The following is a 20,688-nucleotide window of genomic DNA, read 5'->3' on the forward strand; positions in this document are numbered from 1 at the left end:
GGTAAGTTCTCTTTTTAGGGTAGATAGGGGTATGTTTTATATGTGTGTCTTGCTTATTTTGACCAGTTCGTTGTGATATTTTCTCGCCGGCAAATCAGATGCTTCGCGAAGCACCCATCCAACCACAGGGTAGATAGGGGTATGTTTTACACTGTCACCTCAAAGTAAGAAATATTCAAAGTTTGTCCACAAAACCACAACACACGCGCGCGAACCAATCAGTGGTTGGACGGTTTGGAGGACGGTGGTATCTCATCCCACCAGGGTTCAAGTCCCAGACTTTACATTGGTGCTCACATTTTTCTGCATTTATTTTAGATTTTTCGACGATGTCCGTTCAGTGGAAGGAGACGTTCACGTCGACTACGACGCGCCAGTATTGTATACTGTCATAACGAAAAGAAAAGGAAAGAAGACCCCAAAACAAACAGAAATCCCCTTGCCAATAATATGCCCGGGCGAGAAAGGGACGGCTCCCAACCTTTTGTCGCATGCATGCACACGGATACGATACATAGCAGCAGATCCATCCATCCATCTCATAATCCCCTCCCTCCGATCCTCCTGCTCCTCTCCCTCCCTCCCTCCCTCCCCGCAATAGTAAAATTCGGTTCTGGAAGGCAAGCGAGGCACGCACGCACGCACGAGAGAGGAGGGAGAGCGAGCGAGCGAGCAGGAGATCTCTAAACAATTCCCTCCCTCCCTCATTGGGATCTGGGTAGTCCTGCCGCCTCCTGTACATTTCTCTCTCCCCCTCCTCCTCCTCCCCCCAACCCGGCGCAAATCCATCGCCGAGATCCAAGTCCACCACACCGGACGAGGTGCGTGCGCCCGCCCCCATTTCTAAATCCCTTTTCCTATTCCCCTCCCTCCCTCCTCCGCTCCCCGGCCCCTGCTGAAAACAAGAACGGAACGCGCGCGCGCGAGAATCTCTCCCCCATTAATTTCCCGGCCCTCTCCGTGTCGCGATCGATCGCCAACCACGCGAGTACCGAGGGCTACAGCGCCTTTGGTTCCTGGTTTCGTGATCTCGTTCCGTTAATGCTTGCGCCTATCCGATCCCTAACCGCGGCTTGTCCTTCTGATGCAGCGGCAGCGGCATTGGTTGATCTCGCCGCCGACGTCGGACGAGGGCGGCGCCGCCGGCATGCGCCCGCAAGGCCAGGATCCGTCCGCCCGCGACCGCGACGCTTGGATCTGATCCTCTCCGGCCGCCGAGACACAGCGCGCAGCAGGTGTGTACGTAATGTGTTCGCCGTTCGTTCTCGCCGGGCGGGCGCAAAGCCTCCGAAAAAGCGAAGGGGGATATTTATTTGTCGACGACGAGGGCGACGTATTAATAACGCTAGCTAACCCTTTTTAATCTGCATTTCTGTTAGGATGCGTATCTGAGTTTGTTATTCCTTTTCTGTTTCTGTTAAGCGTGGCAGGAGGGGAGGAGGAGGAGGAGAAGATAGAGACGGAAGCCACGCGCTGCTAGCTAGGGTTTGTTCCATCTCCCTCTCTCGCTCGCCCTCTCTCTCCCGAGGAGAGGAGAGGCGGAGGGATGTCGTCGTCGAACTCGCCGTGCGCGGCGTGCAAGCTGCTGAGGCGCAAGTGCACGCAGGGGTGCGTGTTCGCGCCCTACTTCCCGCCGGACCAGCCGGCCAAGTTCGCCAACGTGCACAAGGTGTTCGGCGCCAGCAACGTCTCCAAGCTGCTCAACGAGCTCCCCGTGGCGCAGCGGGAGGACGCCGTCAACTCGCTCGCATACGAGGCCGAGGCGCGCCTGCGCGACCCCGTCTACGGCTGCGTCGCCTACATCTCCGTCCTCCAGCTCAAGATCAAGCAGGTGCGCGAGGAGATCGCCAACGCGCGCAAGGAGCTCGCCGGCTACATCGGCCAGGCCGCCTACGCGCCCGTCGTCCCCGTGCAGCACCCCCACGCCGCGCAGTACGCCGCCGGCATGGCCCTCGTCCAGCCCCACCCGCACCCGCACCAGCAGATGGCGATGCAGCAGCAGCACCCGTACCACCAGCAGCAGATCGCCGACGCGCAGCACCTGGCGGCCGCCGTCGAGGTGGCGCGCGCCGGGCAGCAGCAGCAGCAGCATCACCACCAGCACCAGCAGCACGAGATGATGATGATGCGCCAGACCTACGCCAACGTCCACGGCGGGGCCGCCGCCGGGCCAACGGTGGCCGTCGAGCCTCCCCAGGCCGCGGCCTACGACGGCACCGCCCCGTTCCTCATCCAGCAGCAAGCGTCGCCTTCCGCCCTGACCTACCGCATGGAGGAGCCGTCCCCGCCGCCGCAGTCCTCGGGCCACTCCCACGTCGACATGTCCCACGCGCCGCAGCAGCAGCGTCATCAGCACACGGACGGCAGCGACGAGGGGAGCGGGGGCGCCCCGCCGGCCTGATGGCCATGCTCCCGCCTCCTTCGCCGTGTGTCGATATTTCCCCCCTAGCTTGTTTTTTTTCACGGTTTCTTTGATGTTCATTTGTTGGACTCGAGTCTTTTCGTCTTCTTGCGGATCATACGATATCGAACTGGCATCGCCATGGCTCCCCGGAAAGCATATCCATGGCTCCCGGAGGCGGACAAGCTGGTGATCTTGCTCAAGGTATTTCTTCTTATACATAGCACACTCAGAACGATCTCTGTTGCATTATTTTGTGTTTGGATTCATTATTGCAAAACTATGTTAATTTCCTTGAAACGATTCATTAGTCCATAAAATAGCAGAAAGAAATGTGGATTCTCGAAAGATAATGATGCAATGTTCATGGTTCATTATTTGTTGGTCAAAGTACTACTAGTACTCTCATTAGTCCATCGAGTTGGTTGTGTGTGCGCACGCCAGTTACTTTGTTTACTTGTGTGCTAATTCCAAAGTTACTGCACATAGTATATGCTTAGATTACTGCTCTGACCTGTACATGTGGTGTGTGCTAGTCAACTCCACAGGATGGCAGAAATTTTGTGAAGAAAATAGTCTAGTCCCTAATTAACTTCCTACTATGCCCTAATGTTATACAAATGGTTCACATGCCAAATTGGTTTAGCAGTAAACAAGGAGCGTAGTATAGCTACCCTATAGAGCTGATAATCCTTGCTAGCTACCACCGTTCAGAGATCTGGGTCAGGAAATTATGAGTGGATTAAAAAAGTTACCATTGGTTTTTGGTGGAAAAATATATTATTAGCGTGATTATATTGAACAAAAAATTATGTATGTACCAGAAATTAATGGTGATTTCGATGATGTATTGAGATTTGGATTGTTGGATGCTAATATACTCATTTACTGCATCTACACGATAATCATTTCCTGATCTAGATTGTCACAGAATCATGTATGCTTGTGTTGTTAATTAGTCAGCAATTGACAGGCACTGGAGAGCATGCACAATGTAGTTGCCATGTTAAAAACCTACAAGATCTAGAATTGCATTTCTCTTATTTATATATTTTGACTGTCAGACTCTGAATTTGCACATGCCGGTTTGTGTGTTTTTCTGTCAAATTAGTAGTTAAGTTATCAAAGTATGAAGTAATTCACTCTGATACCTTATAAATAAATAAGAGTGCATGCATGTTGTAAAAATAAGAATGCATGCAAACAAGTAGTACGATTGGCATATAACTGTATCAAACAATGATCTCTCGGTCTCTCTCGGGCTGGCTATAGCCTGTAGCTATGACCCACACGCGCGCGCGCGCGCGCGCGCACACACACACACACAAAAGCCCAGCTCTGCACATCTCAGAGATTTTGAGAATGGGCATATGCATGACTGCTGCTAAACTCTAGTATCGATTTCAGCCACTGACATATCATACTCCTGGAAATGTGCTTTGTCAGGCTCTTCATCAGCTGCCTTTATCCCTCACAAGAGTGACAGCCAAATAAATGCAGACCAGAAACAGAGGTAGCAAAGAGAAACTTATGAAGGGAGGTGCAGATAGAGACAGTGAAACATGCATGCAAGGTGTGCGTGCAAAGGGGAGCAAACAGTGAAGCATGCAGCTGGGGCACAGTCAGGGAGAATTAGCGGCCAGCAAGCATAAAAAAAATAGACTACGTACCAGAAAGTTAAGCAGAAAAACAGCAAAAGATTTTTAGTTCTTCTGCATTATGCTTTTCGACTAGTATAGTGGCTACATATATTTCTTCTCTTCCGGATTTGTTTCTGTTCATGGAGTTCACTATAGCATGATGTTTTGTTTTGCGCTTTGATTTTTGGCTTGCTTCGTTTGTTCTAGGATATATTCTTTGAGCGATAAACATTTGTTTGGAACCATTACCTGTGCTAAAGAGTGGGGTCAGTTAGAGCAACTCCAACAGGCCGACCCAAACGGACGGCGATTTCGTCCGCTTTTTGTCCGTTTGGGTCGGCTGCCCGCCCGGCGTCCGCCCTGTTTTTCATATGGGTCGGCAGCGCGCCAACGCGCCGACCCATATGTGCAGGCATGGCCGGCTGGCCGCCCAATTTTACATTGCATTCAACATATTGTGAAATGAAAATTTAACAAACAAAATAGTCCGCCCAAATAAATAGTATAGTTTTACGGGCCAAATAAAAATAAAAATGTTTCACATAGTTTTGCAAACGAATAAAAGAAGATACATTTATTGGTTGCCAACATGAATCCACATATGCTCAACCAAATCATTTTGCAGTTGCACGTGAGTTTCCCAATCACGCATGTCTTCATGAAACTGAGTGAACTGCTCAAATGTTGCCGCTACTCCATGCTCTTGGTCGCGGGCGGCTGTGGGGTGGGGGAAGCGGCGGCGGGAACCAGTTTGCTCCCCGGCGGAAAAACGGCGGCAACGGGCGACGGGGGCAGGGGCGGCGTTGCTGGGCGGATGTGGAGGCGGCGGCAGCTGGAAGAGTCGCCGCAAAAATGGGCGGCGGCGTCGGTGACGGAGGAGGGAGGCCAATGTGCCACAGGCCAGCGGGCCCGGGGACAGGAGTAGGCGACCGCGCGCGCGTCCGTCGCGTGTCCGCGCCGACGCAAATCAGGCTAAAAAATGGGTCGCCCGCGGACGAAAAACGGACGCGCGTCCGTTTGGATCGGCGCGTTGGGCCGCCTTTTCTGTCCGCGCCGACCCAAACGGACGACCGCGGACGAAATGGGTCGCCCCATTGGAATTGCTCTTAGCCATTTTCTCTTATAGTACTACGTAGTACTAGTTTAATACACCGTGTGGAGTATACGTACTGCTGCGTAGGCTCATGCCTATGTTAATTATATGCAGTTTCCTTTCAATATCGTAACCTAGCACGGCTGTTATGGATGGCATGATTCTATAGGTGATCGAGTCCCTTTTTCACAAAGATACAACTTAACCAAGCCAGAGATTGTGCCTAGCTACATATGCATACTCCCTCCATCTATGAATAAGTGTATATTTAGTTTTTGTTCTAAGTTAAAGTTTTAAAATTTTGACCAACTTTCTAGGAAAAGTAGCAGCATTTATGACACTAAATTAGTATCAATAGACCCGTTTTGAAATGTATTTTCATAAAACACCAATTTGATGTCATATATGTTACTATCCTTTTCTATATAATTGGTTAAAATTTTAAAACTTTAACTTGAGACAAAAGGTAGATGCACATTTATTCATGGACGGAGGGAGTACATCTCTAGCTAGCCGTGCTGCTGAAATCATGACTATGCAACGTGCAACCAATGTTAAGCTTTGCATGCATGAGTGTGCGTGTGTGCCCCTGTTCGCCACAATCCAAAGCCTAGTGATCATAGCTAGCCAGATTGCACATGCCCACCCAGCCTGTTCAGTCACCGATACACAAGACCTAGTCCCCTCAACCTTTGGGTTTTGGAACACTAGCATGGGAATAACCATAGATAACTTCGTAATATAAGTATTCTTTCATTTTTTTTTCATCTTTTAGAGAAGTAAGGTATATCTCGTAATCTCGTTGTCTAGTCTCATATCTCTATCTTAATTTTTTTTTAGGGACATATCTCTATCTTATAAGTGATACATTCCACTCAAAAGCTCCCGAAAAAGAATTAGGGCGATCCACATTCTAGGACAATGTCTAATCTGTGAATCTTGGAACATTAATTCTTTTATAGAATACATGCATAAAAATATTATAATTAATTACTCATCACAAATGTAATGGTACTATACTAGTATAGGCATTACATTCACAAAACTAGGTTCATACTATTTTTGTGCTTATGTATAGTATTGGAGGCGGGCATGGTTGGTCCTCTAGTCCAGAGCAACAGCTCTAGGTAGTGTGCACCGCGACGTCCTAGCGGACGGTGCCTGTTATGCGGGTATGGTTATGCAATCTTGGCCGTGAGGGCGACGATATACAATATCATAAGTTGTCGCTGACGACACGCTCCAGATCTAGGCGTCGTCTTGGCCCTCCCCCTCCCCTACCCGATGTGCGGTGGCTGGTGAGACCACATGTCATAGGTGTTTGTTACTTGGGTGATAATCAGGCTAGATGGTGTCGTTTGCAGTGACGCCAACGTTAGCCAATGTTGTCCCACCCTTTGGCGATGATCCATCAGACGACAAAAAGCTAGATGTGCGCATGAGGTCCTCTTTGGCCGATGGACGGATGGTACCACGACGAGCTCCACCCTTTTCAATGCAAAATAAGACCTTCCTCGTGAGTTTGCTTTCTTCCATCTATATGCACTGCATTCGATAGTTGGTGCTTGAGTGGACAACAACTTTGTCGGTGTCTAGCAGTGTCTCTTTTTCATGTTCTTTTGTTCTTGTATTGCCCGTGGCCTTATATAGGTGTGGCCTATGGTATGTGTGCTCCTCAGTATTGTGTGCTCCCATCTGGGGTCCTGTCTCTGGCTCCTCCTTTAGTTTCGTTAGGCCTTGTCTATAAAACGAAGCGAAAGACTATAATTACATATTAGTTTGGGGTTATTTACATTATAGAATTTGATTTGTATATTTCTATTAATTGCGCTGAAATCAATGCATTTTCCAACAGTTAGAGCAAGTACAATAGAGCTGAGTCAGCAGGCTATAAGGAATAAACTAGTATATTTCTGCTTAGTTGGAGGAAAGAGAAGAGGAGAGAGAAGGTAAGCGGGCTCTTCGTGAAGAGCCAGCTCTAGCACGTGCTCCTAGGCACTTTGTGAGAATGAAATGTGGGCCACATAATAAAAAAAAAGTACATTTTTTTGATCTACTATTATACATGTTGGCTATAAGATGGGTTGTAGATGACATGACACTGGCTTATAGCCAGCAGCTGGCTATACTATTAACCATGCTCTTAGGATGAGTTCTCGTCCTTCCCCAACCTAGTCACAGTTTTCTTAACTAGTACTACTAGTAATAATTAAAAATATCTCATGTTGCGTGTTTCGTTGTTCAATGATCCCATACAAGCAACTAGATCTACTCAATGCATGCACATCTCGTACGTGAACCGTGGGGCATGTGTGCAAGCTTAATTTCATTTACCATCTCTTCTCAAAAAATAAAAAATAAATCATCTATATATACCATCTAGTGTGCCGACCAATGAAGAGTTATTTATTTATTTATATTTTGGGTGTGTGTACGTGCAATCATATTAAATCAGGTGTCCCAATGTAAAGCCTTCAGCTAGCTGTGATGGGTTCGTTTGACCCATTATAGCGCTGTGGTCGTACGTGCAGAAATCCTCAGAGCTCGGAAGCAGGAAAAGGCTGGTGCAAACAACGCATGAGGCGGCACAGTACTATCAGCACCAATTAATTGTCATTGCCAATATATGCGTGGCATCAGCGGAGCAGGATCGCGTACCACGGCGGGCAGTACGGCTCGATTTGCATGGAAGGAAAACATTACAGTGTGCCCCAAGGTAATTTGGGAGGAGAGATATGCAAAGAAATTACCGATGCTAAGAATAACATGGGTGAAAGCTGGCAAAGTAATTTAGGATGCGAGATATCATTTTGATGATCGCATGATTGCAAAAAGAAATGTTGTCAAGCATAAGCATGTACATCTATGCAAAACAACTTCGCATGGGAGAGTTTGATTGCTAAACAATTAAATGAAGGAAACTTAGCAACAAGAAGCTAAACTCTATGCATTGAAAAAACTTTAATTGTTGAACTCTTTCATACACATAGCACCTCATATAAGCACCTACACACTCTAGGAGAGGCCTAAAGGGATCGGACGATCTGCTGTAGCATTGGCGGCAGCAACCTGGAATAAGGTCTCTCCGACTAACCCTTGTTGCAGCAGCTCGTGCTCTTCCTGCATGCCACAGATAGCCTCCAAAAAGGAGAATCCTAAAACAATATGAGATGTGGAGGATCATATGTCCTCAAATCTAGTTCTCCTGATGTAACTTTTTCTGTTGCAGGTTTATCGCACTATCATGCAGAGTGATAACATGGTTGTACATCTTGGTTCTTCGGCTTCAATTCTGACCAACGGGGACTGGCCCGCCTAGGCCTAGTTAGATTTGTGTTCCCTGACTCTGTCTGGCCGGACCTGGGCGGTCTACAGGCCTTCTTCAACTTTTCTTCTTTAAGGCGACGATTTGCTAAGCAAACCGCGGCCGTCGACATCTTCTGATTTACATTGACGAATTTTTGACAGTTGCTTTTACAAATGAGTAAAATGCATCACAAGTCCTAAAACTATTGGAGGTGTGTCAGTTCAGTCCTATAACTTTGAAACTGCAGTTTTGGGTCCTAAAACTATTGGAGATGTATCAATTTAGTCATATAACTTAGAAACTGCTGTTTTGGGTCACAAAACTATGTAAGTTTATTCATCTCGGGTCCTAATGTTGCATGGCTAGCATCTATGGTGCATTTTTTCAAATAAGTCCATTCATATGTGTTTACTTCCCCAAAAGTGATCCATATGCTTCCACGTTGCAGTGTCGCAACCTGCACGCCCGCCACCTGTGTGGCCATGAGCTGCAGTGCAGCCTCGCTGAGGTTTGGCGCGGCCGCCGAGGAGACCCCAAGCCAATCCGGGTGAAGGACGCCATCCCACCTCCCCCTCTTTCTTCTCATGACATTGTCGTTGCCCCGACACCCTTGTCGTAGAGCTGGTTGTGCAAGTTGTTGTTTGGGCACGAGCATGGCCACATGTGGGGAATTATCGCTGCTGCCGGACGACGCGGAGGAGTGCGTGGAAACCGCAAAGCTGGCGCAAAGGTCGATGAGAGTGATGCAGCCCCAACAACAGCCACATGTGGGTAGCAATTGGACGTTGTGCTACATATCATTCTGCTACTGCAGGGTGAGGCTGAGATGACCAGTCTACTCTCCTCGATGGAGCTCAAACCATTATGCCATTGATGGCATGCGGTTTCAAAGTTATATAACTAAACCGACACACCTCCAATAGTTTCAGGACCTAAAATTGCAGATTTGAAGTTATAAGACTAAACCAACACAGCTCCAATAGTTTTAGGATCTAAAACGGTAGATTTGAAGTTATAAGACTAAACCAACACACCTCCAATAGTTTTAGGACCTGCAGATTTGAAGTTATAAGACTAAACCAACACACCTCCAATAGTTTTAGAACATAAAACTGTAGCCACAAAGTTATATGACTAAACTGACACGCCTCGAATAGTTTTAGGACTTATGATGCATTTTACTCTTCACAAATTCCTGTGCTTTACCAAGGTTGCTCCGTTGAGGCGGAGGTCCAGACGCGGCAACAAGGATGCAGGAGGAATAAGACTCCAACACCTCAAAAAACTGTAAAAGTGTTTCTGTAAGGGACTAAGGGTATGTGCTACTTAATATATCGGCTTTGTTATGTTCGCCTAAAAAAACTATCTCATACCCACTCTGTCTCAAAATAAGTGACTCAACTTTATACGAACTTTAGTACAAACTCGAGTCGCTTATTTTGGGACGGAGGGAGTACTATCTAGCATTTTATTTTTTATTTTTTGTGAAAACATGTGCTAGCATCTGTTGACTAGCTAGAAACCGTTACCTCTACGTCAGATTGACTTTGAACGCTAATTCTATATCTTGAGTTCTTGACTAGAAAGCAGTACATGTCTAGAGATGTGCGAGTGGCTGGCTGGCAGTTTGGCGATGCATGACACATATGCGCAGTAAAGAAATAGTACTAGCAAAATCCGCGAAATGAATTGATACGACTAGGACCGGCTAGCTTGGTCGCCTCCGGCGCGTGGTCCGGTCACCGTCCAGTCCACCATGGTGCTTTCTCTCAGCGGTCCGGCGGGATCCACACCCCCGTCTTCACTGCCCACCTCACCAGCCGCGGCAACTGAACTAGAATTACGCATGCATCACCCGGACAATCTACATGAGGTCCTGGTGAAGCCACTCAAACAGCACTGCAGCAGAAGGGCCAACCGGCCGGGCAAGGCCCCCACCTGAGCTAGCTCCGGCGCTGGCCGGCCACCGCCCTCTCCCGATCTCACCTCCAAGCTCCGATCCGACCGTATGGCGTGGGTGGCGTGGGGTGGGGGCTCGCACGGCCGACCGGCGAGCAAATCCAGTGGGGAGGAGAAAGAAATTCTTCGCCCACGTACGTGCGTACGTACGCTCGCTGGGCTGGAGCAATCCGATGAATCTTGAATGCAGAGCTAGCGCTAGCGCGTAGCTCTATCTGTCAATACATGGTAACAGAGACGGGGACCCCTGCTGCCTTCCTGGTCCTCCTCAGCCCTGGCCGCGGCTTGGAGTTATTGCTAAGCTGCTCCTACCAGCACCAACCTTGCGCGACCGCCGAGGCAGTCGGAATTGTCTCGCTTTCTTCGCCCCCTTGTCTTCACTGCATGGCAATGGTGTCGAGATCTCATCTGACTCTGCTGGGGCTTTGTGTAGTTGTGCGGAATGGATGGATGGTAAATTCCAAGCCTTCAAGATTTCAGTGCCGCGTACGTCAATCATCGGACTCACTCGTCCAAAGAGACAAAGCAGCGCTCTTTCCCTTCCTCTGCCCGTTTCGTCGCCCCCTGCCTTGCTTTTCACGCCACACCACACCATGCATTCATCTGATTCCAAATACTGCCTCTGTCCGAGTTTATTAGGCCCTAGACAAAACACAGGTACCAACGCACAATGATTAATTCTCTGGAATAAGGACATCTCCAACAGTTGTAAGATAGGTGTTGGTAAATTTGCCATCTAGGATATAGTGATGATGTGGCATGTATTAAATATGAAGAGAGAGCAAAGTTGTATGTAGATTAACCAACAACCTTTGGACAAGCTCCAAGGTGAAATAGAGAACAACCACATTTATTTTCTCACCATCTATTGGATAGCTTACATACAACCCACTGGAGTAGTTGTATGATAGCTTGTTGGTTGATGACATGAACATTTTACCAACAAAACTAACATACAACCCGTTGGAGATGCCCCAAGCGCTGCCCCTTCGATTCCCAGACGTTATTTACTACCCCAAGTAATCCCGTTTCAGAGCAAGTATAATAAGGTGACGTAGGCGGGCTGTAAGGCTTAAAATATTATATTTTTGCTTTTTTTAGGGGTTATTATATCTTGCTGAGTTGGATGAGAGAGAAAATGAGAGAAAGGAGAAGCGGACTGTAGATTTACAGCCGCATGTAGCACGGGCTCCAAGAACCTATGTGAGAGTGTATGATGAGTCATGTGGTAAAAAAATAGTATTTTTTTATAACCTACTATTATATATGTTGGCTATTACATTGGCTATAAATGACATGGCAATATGTTATAGCCACCGGTCGGCTATATTATTAACCATGCTCTCAGGCACATGCAACCACACACAGTTTAATTCCCTGAAGGGCCGCTGCATGGTGCATGCATGTCCAATCAAAGAAGGATTAGAAGCCCATGCAGTGGCTGGGTTGCGTGGCGTTATTGCTAGGGAATACTAATAGGCTCAGTTTAACAGTTTAACAGCTCACAAGCTCCCGGCCAACAGCTGAAAATTATTTGTGCTTCGGAAGACGAACCGAAAAGCTGAGGAGGCCAAGAAAGGAACGAAGACTTTTTGCTCTTTGGCAGCCTGATCGATGGATGGACCTAATAAAAATGGACGAGCTCCCTCCTCCACGGGCCTAATAAACTCGGAAGGAGGGGAGTCAGCTCCCCTGACGTACTGCAGGACGCAGTTAGGCCACTGACATATGGGCTTGAAAACAAGTTGGCCCATCTATCAGTAACCCAACTACACCCTGCAATAGGCTAGGGGAACTGAGTCCGACGGAGGAAGTACGAACTCACACCAAACCGTTTCCCATGAGAACAAAGAAAACATATTATGCTTTCTAAACTAATCTACGGGGCTTTACTTTGAAGGGGACATAGCTAGAGAGTAGTAAAGGGTCCAGCCTACTGGTTTAATGCAAATGCAGTGTGGGCACAAGGACAAGAGGGAGCAAGTATAATAAAGTGATGTAAGCGGACTGTAAGAACAGCCTGCTTCTCTTCTCTCTTCTCTTCTTTCACTTCCAACTCAGTAATAATATAATATTTAAATTCTTACAGTCCGCTTACGTCTACAGCTTGCTATAGCACGAGCTTCAAGAAACTTTGTGAGAATGGATGATGGATCATACGTTGACAAAGTAATACTTTCTTATAGCCAGCTATTATACGTGTTGGCTTTTACATTGGCTATAAATAACATGGCAACATGTTACAGCCAGCAACTGCCTATATTATTAACCATGCTCTGAAGTTGGGTAGAAAGAAAAGAGGCTGCTAGCTAAAGTTGTCTTACCCTGATTCAAAATTACAGGGCGCATGCTACGGCTTTGACCTGCCAGCCTCTGTTTGCTGAAACTGGAATAGTTGAGAACAAAGTAACCTGCCAGCCTCTGTTTGCTGAAACTGGAATAGTTGAGAACAAAGTGGTGCATAACGCGTGGTAATCTGCCGAACTGTTTGATGAGCCTGCGTAGTAGTATTAGGTAGTTGGTGTTGCTATGCATTGCACTGTGAATGTGACTACCTATATTTTTGGGGTACAGGACCAAACGCCTGAAGATGCTAGTATCAACGTGGGAAAGAGGATCAGCATGATCACATAACGCAGTGGTCCAAATGGCAGCAGGCCCAGAATGCAGAATAGATAGGGGACGGTGACTGTAGATCCCACACACAGGTCGTGAAGCACCTGGCCTGCTGGAGAACCAAACCCAGCCCATTCAATCCGAATCCCACCCAGGACCAGATAAATTCGAAAAGGTGGCCGTACAGGCAAAGAAGAAACAACCACAGCTACTACCAATGATTCAGTGACACCACGGTGGGCTTGCCTGCTGTGCTCATCATCCTCTCACTCCAGTGGTTCAAGCATTCAATACGTGCAGACGCGCAAAGATTGATCATGACGCAGAGCTGTCTGTAACAGCCATGATTGGCAGCAAGAGGGCATGAATGAGCTAACCCTAGCATTCTAGTGGTGGTAGTAGTAGACTAGTAGTAGTAGTTAAAAATCATCACCCAGCACACAGCAACCAAGAATCTACAAGAACGCCATCCATGTCGCTGAACTGAGAAAGCAGAGATATTATTTCATCAAATTACAGCCGAGATTGATCATGGGGACTGTTTTTCAGCCTCTTCGCGCGTATCTTGAACACAATAAACTTGTTTGAATCTACTATGAGCAAAATGGAGCCTAGCAAGTAGATACCAAAAGCAAGCACATAGAGGGATTAAATTCTTAGGCCGACGTACCACCTATGGTAGGCAGGTGTCTCCAGCTCTAGGTGGTCGCACGGGGTTCCTACTCGGCTGGCTTGGAGGACAGGACCTTGCAGACGGGCATCGTCTCGTTTTTACTCAGTAACTTGAGCGATGGATGGACAGGGATGTCCTGCATTAACACTCTATCCCCAATGTCAACATTTGTCAGGTCCACCTCGATTTTTGGAGGGATGTGCTCCGCCGGGCAGAGATACACCAAGCTGGTCCTGATTTTCTGCAAGAAGCCACCTGCTTTTTCGATCGAATTTGAGAGTTAGGTCAGCAATAGAATAGTTCCATCAAGAAAAAAGTACATCAAAGAACACCAAAGCAAGAGTTAGATGGTCGATCTACAACAAAAGGAGTGCTGGCATGTTTTCTTCAACTACTGTCAGTTTGGCAGGAGATCTTCGAGCATAAGCGTAAGCCGCTCGCTGTAAGCTTATAAAATCATAACCAGATTGCTAATGTAATAATGGTTTCTATAGGAACTTTGAGCCAAATTCCTAACGACTGTACGACAAGGACCAAACTTCTTCAAAATGTCAGCTTAGTGGCTTTTGAAGCAATATGAGATAATTGAAGTAGGTATTTAGGCCAGCGCAAGTTGAGTAGAAACTTGCTGCTCTCTTAAACTGACCACACTTTCCGAATTGGAAACACATGTTCAGTGTGATTTATCATTGCACAAGTACCAAAGTAATGGTTGTGTAGATCAGAGCTTTCAATACAAACAGTGCCAGGTCAGGACCACATATCCACGGTTGATGCCTAGTAAATGATAGAGAACACATGTGCCCCTTGTTGTGATAAAAAGAATGATAATCCCAAAAGCGTACTGTGTTATTAAAGTGCCTACACTTAGTAATACATTGTTATGGAACTTCCAGACTGTTCAACATTCATTTACGGGAATGCCCATGGAAAATGATGGTTATTATGGAACTTCCATAGTCATTTCTCACTAACCGTAATTAGCATCTGTTTATATCCAGAAATCGATCTGTTTATATTAAAAAATGTCAAATCAAACTTCAGAAATTATTCAGATTTTTCAACTGGTAATGATATTAACAGAATTTTCATCAAAGTAACTCAATGCCATAATATTTTTATGATTTTCAACAACACATGCTCCATAACAATGACCTAAAGGTCACAAACGTGTGGATTGAACTGTCTCGATGTCCTAAGGCCTTGTTCGGTTAATCCTCTCCCCAAGAGGATTGGAGGGGATTGGCAAGGATTGGTTCATATTTTGACTAATAAGAGGTTTAAATCCCCCTCAAACCCCTTCAATCCACTCGGATCCACACGAAACCGAACAAGGCCTAAAGGATATCTATTCGGATATGGAGGGACTAATTTAGTATTTACAGGCAAACATCTCAACAAACAAAATAAATAAGGAGATTACAGGATACCAGACATTTGTACTAATCCATACTTAAGCACACAGTGGAAAAGTGGTTTAAAAACATATATGTTAGGGCAATAGGAAATAAACCATTTGAATTAAGCTAAATATGGCCAGATTGAGCTTTAACTGGTTATGTTGCTATATAAAATAGGATTAAATCCTATATGCACACCAAGTGCTTACTACTATAACTAATATGATCAGTACATGCATGGTAATTTGGCATCTAGTAGCTACCAAGATGATTATTCTTAGCATGTACTCCCTCCGTTCCAAAATATTTGAAGTTCTAGGTCTGTTCTAAGTCAAACTAGCTTAAGTTTGACCAACTCTATAGAAAAATGTGCTAAGATCTACAACATCAAATACAAATAGTGTCAAAATATATTTCGAAAAGAATCTCAAGAGACTAATTTGGTGTTCTAGATATTAATATATTTTTCTATAGACTTGGTCAATAAATCCAGAACTTGAATTATTTTGTAACTATTTCAGTTTTGATGAGAAATGCTTCGGTTCATATGTCATCTTACATTCTAGACCCACTGTTCACTGATGTAGACTACCGAGTATACCAAAGGAATGTTACCAAAAAATTGAAAAGAGAAGGGCCGCACCTTTCTTTAACCCAGGGCAGACATCCTCCCCTTTGAACACTACGGGCAAATTCACCTTCAGCATTGTTCCTTCATCTGCTTCCACCATCACCAAGTTCAATATATTCCCTGTGGATTCATCTGTCTGCACCTGCATACGCAAGAGCACAAACATCACCCACAATGCATTAATGGTACAAACCTCCACTAACAACAGATCCAACCAATTTCTCCAAAGGTTCTCTACACACATAATTGGGACAGGCTTAAAACTGTTCTCCACAAGAGATTCCCCGAGATAGGAATACATTTTGAGCGGAAACAAGTAAGCTAAAAAGGAATGTTAAAAGCTTACTGCAAGCGCAAGATACCTTACATAGTCGAACTACACTATGATCACAAGACAAATAGATGAAAGGTACTCGTTGTTTGACTACCCAACAAATAAATGAGAGGGATATGATCAGGAGAGTGGGTATGTCCGAGCAACTTCTGCTAAGGAAGTACAATTAAGTACACACTGGTTTTGACTACCTATCATTTCGCAACCAGCAAACTACGAGCGGCATTACACTAATGAGCATTTCATCGAACATAAGGTGAGCGAAGAACATCCCCACCAGGAAGGAGCGCAAAGATGCAGATCCTGCATGCGTACTCAACAAAGGATGCAATCTCAGCCGGAAAGGCGAGAAACGCTGGTATACCTTGATTGGGAGTACGGTGCCCGAGTGCACGACGGCGGTGGACCGCTCGCCGGCGCGGACCTGGAGGCGGACCGGGGTGGAGAGGAAGTACGGCGACTGCTTCAGCATCTCCGCGAGCTGCTTCTTGTCGGTGGTGAGGAGCTTCCGGTGGGCGACCCCTTCTCCGGGCCCGGCGCCGGCCAGGGTGAGCAGCACGGCCGGAACGTTGCCGTTGCGGCGCTCGCGCGCCGCCGCGCGCGGGCCGGCCGTCTCCCGCGGCACCGCCTGGATCGTGTGGTGGTACGACGCCGAGGCCGCCCGCTGCCACGGGGCCGCCTTGCGGAGCGCCTCCCCGACGGCGGCGGCGCCGCCCTTGCCCCGGAGACACTGCGCCATTCTTCGGGTTCTGGGTTTAGGGGAAGAAAGATGGGCTTTGTCTGGCTGCCCGGGTGGTTTTTCTTCCCCCTAGACTTCCGCTCTCGCATCCGGCCCGCGTGTCTTGGTGGCCCAAGTTTTTCTCCGTGGCTGGCCCAGTCCGACTCCATCTCGACATCCTCCACGACAACGGAAAATTATTGCGGCTCCCCGACTCGGAAAACAGTCGCGAGCGGCAGGGGTCCCTCCGTTATAAGAGCCCACGCTCCACGAGAAGCTTAGCAACTTTCCAACAGAAGAAGCCTGACAACATTTTCCCTCAAAGAAAGAACCTAAGCGACTACGCATAAGATCGGTCGAGCGATGGAGCAAGAGAGCGACCGGACAAAAATGCTGCCCGACGACGTGCTCGCGGGTGTCCTCACCCGCCTCGCTCCACGCAGCCTCGCCACGTCCCAGTGCGTTTGCAAGACGTGGCGGGGCATCATCGACGACCACCGCGCGTTGCGCAACATCTTCCTCCCGAACTCATTGGCTGGTATCTTCATCAACTTCAACGAGCTAACGTATGCGGAATTCTTCTCCCGCCCATCGCCCATCAAGGTTGTTGGGGGCGGCGAAAGGCTCGCCAACCGTGTGGAGGATCACTGCAACGGTCTTCTCTTGCTTTACGATGCGGTGGCTAACCCAATTAGAGGATGGGAGGCACCCTTGCCACCGCGGCCGCCCCAAAGCCTATGGGCGGAGTGCTTCTTCGAGGATTCCTATCTTGTGTTTGATCCTACGGTGTCATCGGACTATCATGTGTTCTTGATACCTCGTATTCCGTATATCGAGCTTGACATAGAGCCATTTGAAGACCCCGTGGTTGAGATTGACCCCGTGGTGTTAGAATCGGAATGGCCACCTACTTCATGGACCCTGCTGGTCTTCTCGTCGTTGAATGGGTAATGGGAGGAAAGAATATTCATGCGACAAGGGGAGGCTGCGGGGATTGTGTCTGACTTGGCAACAGACTATTCATGGGATAAGCGTCACGCCGTCTATTGGTGTGGTGCATTATATGTGCATTGCGAAAAATATTTTGTTATAAGGTAACTACTTCTTAAGCATCATTATTAGTCCAAATATTTCATTGTAGTTCTTTTTTTCACTTATTTGATTTGCCAGCGTGTTAGCTAATGATATGATTTCTTGCAGGTTGTCATTATCAGATAACACATATCATGTCATTAAACCACCAAAAAGTCTTGAATCCGAGAGTTTCCCGAATTGTTATCTTGGGAATTCGAAGAAAGGGGTGTATTATGCCTTGCTACTTGAAAATGGATGCAAGTTGCAGGTGTGGGTCCTTAATGAATCACATGGACATAAGGAGTGGATCCTAGAGAAGCATGATAGGGACCTCAAGTTACCTTTGCCATGTCTAAACAATGGTCCATGGATTCTAGAAGATGTTAACTACAATGAAGAAAAGTACATTCAGCATTACGATGAAACCAACGCAGTAGAAGAGGATTTTGAATGGAACTCTGATAACGATGTCTTAGATACAGAAGATACGATCAACAAGGGTGGCTATGATTCAATTCTTGGATTTCATCCTTTCAAAGAGATCGTCTTTCTGAGCAGAAAATTGGACAGAAATTTGAGCAGGGGATTGGCATACCATTTGAATACCTCGAAGATTGAAGACTTGGGTAACTTATGCCCAAAGGATTACGATGATATTACTGGCCAACGTGGACGTATTGAAGCATCTTTTATGTACACACCTTGTTGGGTGAAATAGTTCCCTACTAGAAAGGTCCCTATATAAAACAGAAAATTGTATTGGCTATTAGGTGCAAACTATTTTGTACAACTAGATGATACCCCGCGCGTTGCTGCGGAAATTATGTATCAGCGCATACCTTAATTCATAGTCAGTGTAACAAATAAAAAAATATGGATCAAAGTGATTACCCTATAAACCGGAACAATATGTTAAGGATTTGGTATGGCACAATTGCAAGTAGATGCTGGCCGAAGAGTATTAATGACATTTTTCTTGATTACAAATGAAGGCGGTCGCTCTAGTGATAAAGTAATTCTAAATTTAGGCAACCTATAATTACTAATTTTTGGTAGAATCTGTAGTCTAGTTTGTAAGAAGCTGCATGCGTTGTTGATGATGTAGCATGTTAGGTCGTCTATAAGGAAATTCTCAAAGAAATAACAAAGGATACTGCATCTTGTATATGTGAGTTGAATATGAAACATTGGGATGACTTCATAACAGCAGTGCCGAGAGGAGAGGAAGGGACAAAGCATGCTTGAGGGTGGCCCGTTGCCTGCTTAGATCGGTAGCCAACTGGCCGTCTGCCTCGCCGGTTTTGTCTACATGCACTGTGAGAGACGAAAGGTCAACTCTGCATGCAACTGGTGGCTTGTGGGAAGTAGTACGAAGCTACAGTGGCAGTAACTGCAGCGCTGGTGAGGACAACAACGAATGATGTGGCTTTACCATATGCGAGAAATATTTAGTACTGGAAGGTACGTTGCTGATGTGGCAGGAATGATGATGTGGATAACTTACATGTTTAGAGAAATAGGATAGTGGGGATGAACTATTTATGTATTATAGATATGAAAAATATAAATTTTGCGACTCTAAATTCCCCTATTTTGTCCTTCTATCTTATCTTTCATATTATACAAAGTGATTTCTCTTACTCAATCTGACCGTTTATTTTATATATTTTGTCCTCTATTCTTTTTGCTAGTGCCATTGTGCATCTTTAACAACCCGTTGTTGCCCATTTTCTAAAACAGAATATAGATGAAGCTTGTATTAAAAAAATACAAGTGGTATTGGCGTGCATCCAATCTACATGAGACCTTCATAATATAATATGCCCATCCAACATCTCTACTATTGAGGGGACTCCATACGTGCTTTCGTCCCCTCTAGGTATCCACCGCTCGCATGTTCACATTCCCTGCCCCAACGTTCTTCAAGCAAATACCCGCCTCCCGTTTTCGATTCTTTATTACCGGTTTTTCTGCCATAATGTTCCTTCGCCCCCCACCTACGCACCAAGGACCCGGAAAACCACCCCCCCGCCCCGCCCCGCCCGCCTGTCCTCCTCCCTTCGCATATGACCGTATGCACGCACAATCTCATGCACGACATGTTAGAAATAAACACGTGTTGTTGCCACCGCCGACCCCGTCCTCCTCTCCCCCGGCCCTCCTTCTCCACTGCAACTTTCGCCCGCCCCCCATCAGCCCCAAGTCCTTCCTCCACACGGCCCCGCAAAGCCACGATGGAGATGCCCGTTGACCAGCAATAGCCGCATGAATCACCACTATGACCGGTTGGGGCGTAGTAGTGAGTGCTCAAGTTAGTGGTGGGTGCGGTGAACAGCACATTATCATTTGGTTTGGCAGAGGTCACACAACATGAGCCGCCGCCCCGGCGCACTTCATAGTGGGCACCGACACATGAGAAGTCGCCGCCACACCAGCTAGGTGACCACCAACAGGAATCTGAGCCACCTTCACCACCCTGGGGATGTCCCAACACTAGTACAGTGAGGTGCTATACAAACGGTTTTTAACCCCTTTCCGCGACGACATTTGGAACCGTCGCCTAGTGAGTGTAGGCGATAGGGGGTCTTCCCACACGACCCAGAAACTATCGGGGATATGCCCTCCTGCCACACACGCTCGACAAAATGAGGTCGTGTGCGACCGGCGAGCGCTCAAATACGGAAATACGTACAGTAGAGCTCAAAAAAATACAATTATACAGGCGAAATCATTTCCAGTCGCAAGTACATCCCACACAGTCAGTCACCGCTAACGTTTCCGTTCGTATATACATCCCACACAGTCGCTCCAAGGAAAACGTTTCTGTTCGCAAGTACATCAC

General features: G+C 46.8%; 3 protein-coding genes across 5 annotated transcripts; 2 read left to right on the forward strand and 1 right to left on the reverse strand.

Moving 5' to 3' along the window:
- Positions 1-566: 566 nt before the first annotated feature.
- On the forward strand, positions 567-4,222 carry LOC123096146 (protein ASYMMETRIC LEAVES 2). Of its 3 annotated transcripts, none has more exons than XM_044517768.1 (4): positions 567-821; positions 1,091-1,235; positions 1,423-2,605; positions 3,848-4,222. In XM_044517768.1, exon 3 carries the CDS (start codon positions 1,547-1,549, stop codon positions 2,399-2,401), a length of 855 nt encoding a protein of 284 aa, XP_044373703.1. In that variant the 5' UTR covers positions 567-821; positions 1,091-1,235; positions 1,423-1,546; the 3' UTR covers positions 2,402-2,605; positions 3,848-4,222. The 3 variants fall into 3 exon arrangements, with proteins under 3 accessions (XP_044373703.1, XP_044373704.1, XP_044373705.1); XM_044517769.1 differs by having other exon boundaries at positions 1,431-2,605; XM_044517770.1 differs by lacking the exon at positions 567-821 and having other exon boundaries at positions 844-1,235; positions 1,431-2,605.
- Positions 4,223-13,489: 9,267 nt separating this feature from the next.
- LOC123096148 (50S ribosomal protein L25) lies at positions 13,490-16,838 on the reverse strand. The gene is made up of 3 exons (XM_044517771.1): positions 16,419-16,838; positions 15,733-15,862; positions 13,490-13,944 (listed from the first exon to the last, which is right to left on the reverse strand). Exons 1-3 carry the CDS (start codon positions 16,791-16,793, stop codon positions 13,736-13,738), a joined length of 714 nt encoding a protein of 237 aa, XP_044373706.1. The 5' UTR covers positions 16,794-16,838; the 3' UTR covers positions 13,490-13,735.
- Positions 16,839-17,070: 232 nt separating this feature from the next.
- LOC123099588 (uncharacterized) lies at positions 17,071-19,000 on the forward strand. The gene is made up of 2 exons (XM_044521718.1): positions 17,071-17,866; positions 17,973-19,000. Exons 1-2 carry the CDS (start codon positions 17,742-17,744, stop codon positions 18,562-18,564), a joined length of 717 nt encoding a protein of 238 aa, XP_044377653.1. The 5' UTR covers positions 17,071-17,741; the 3' UTR covers positions 18,565-19,000.
- Positions 19,001-20,688: the final 1,688 nt, after the last annotated feature.

Source organism: Triticum aestivum, chromosome 4D, assembly GCF_018294505.1.
Source record: "Triticum aestivum cultivar Chinese Spring chromosome 4D, IWGSC CS RefSeq v2.1, whole genome shotgun sequence".
Classification (NCBI taxonomy): Eukaryota; Viridiplantae; Streptophyta; class Magnoliopsida; order Poales; family Poaceae; genus Triticum; species Triticum aestivum.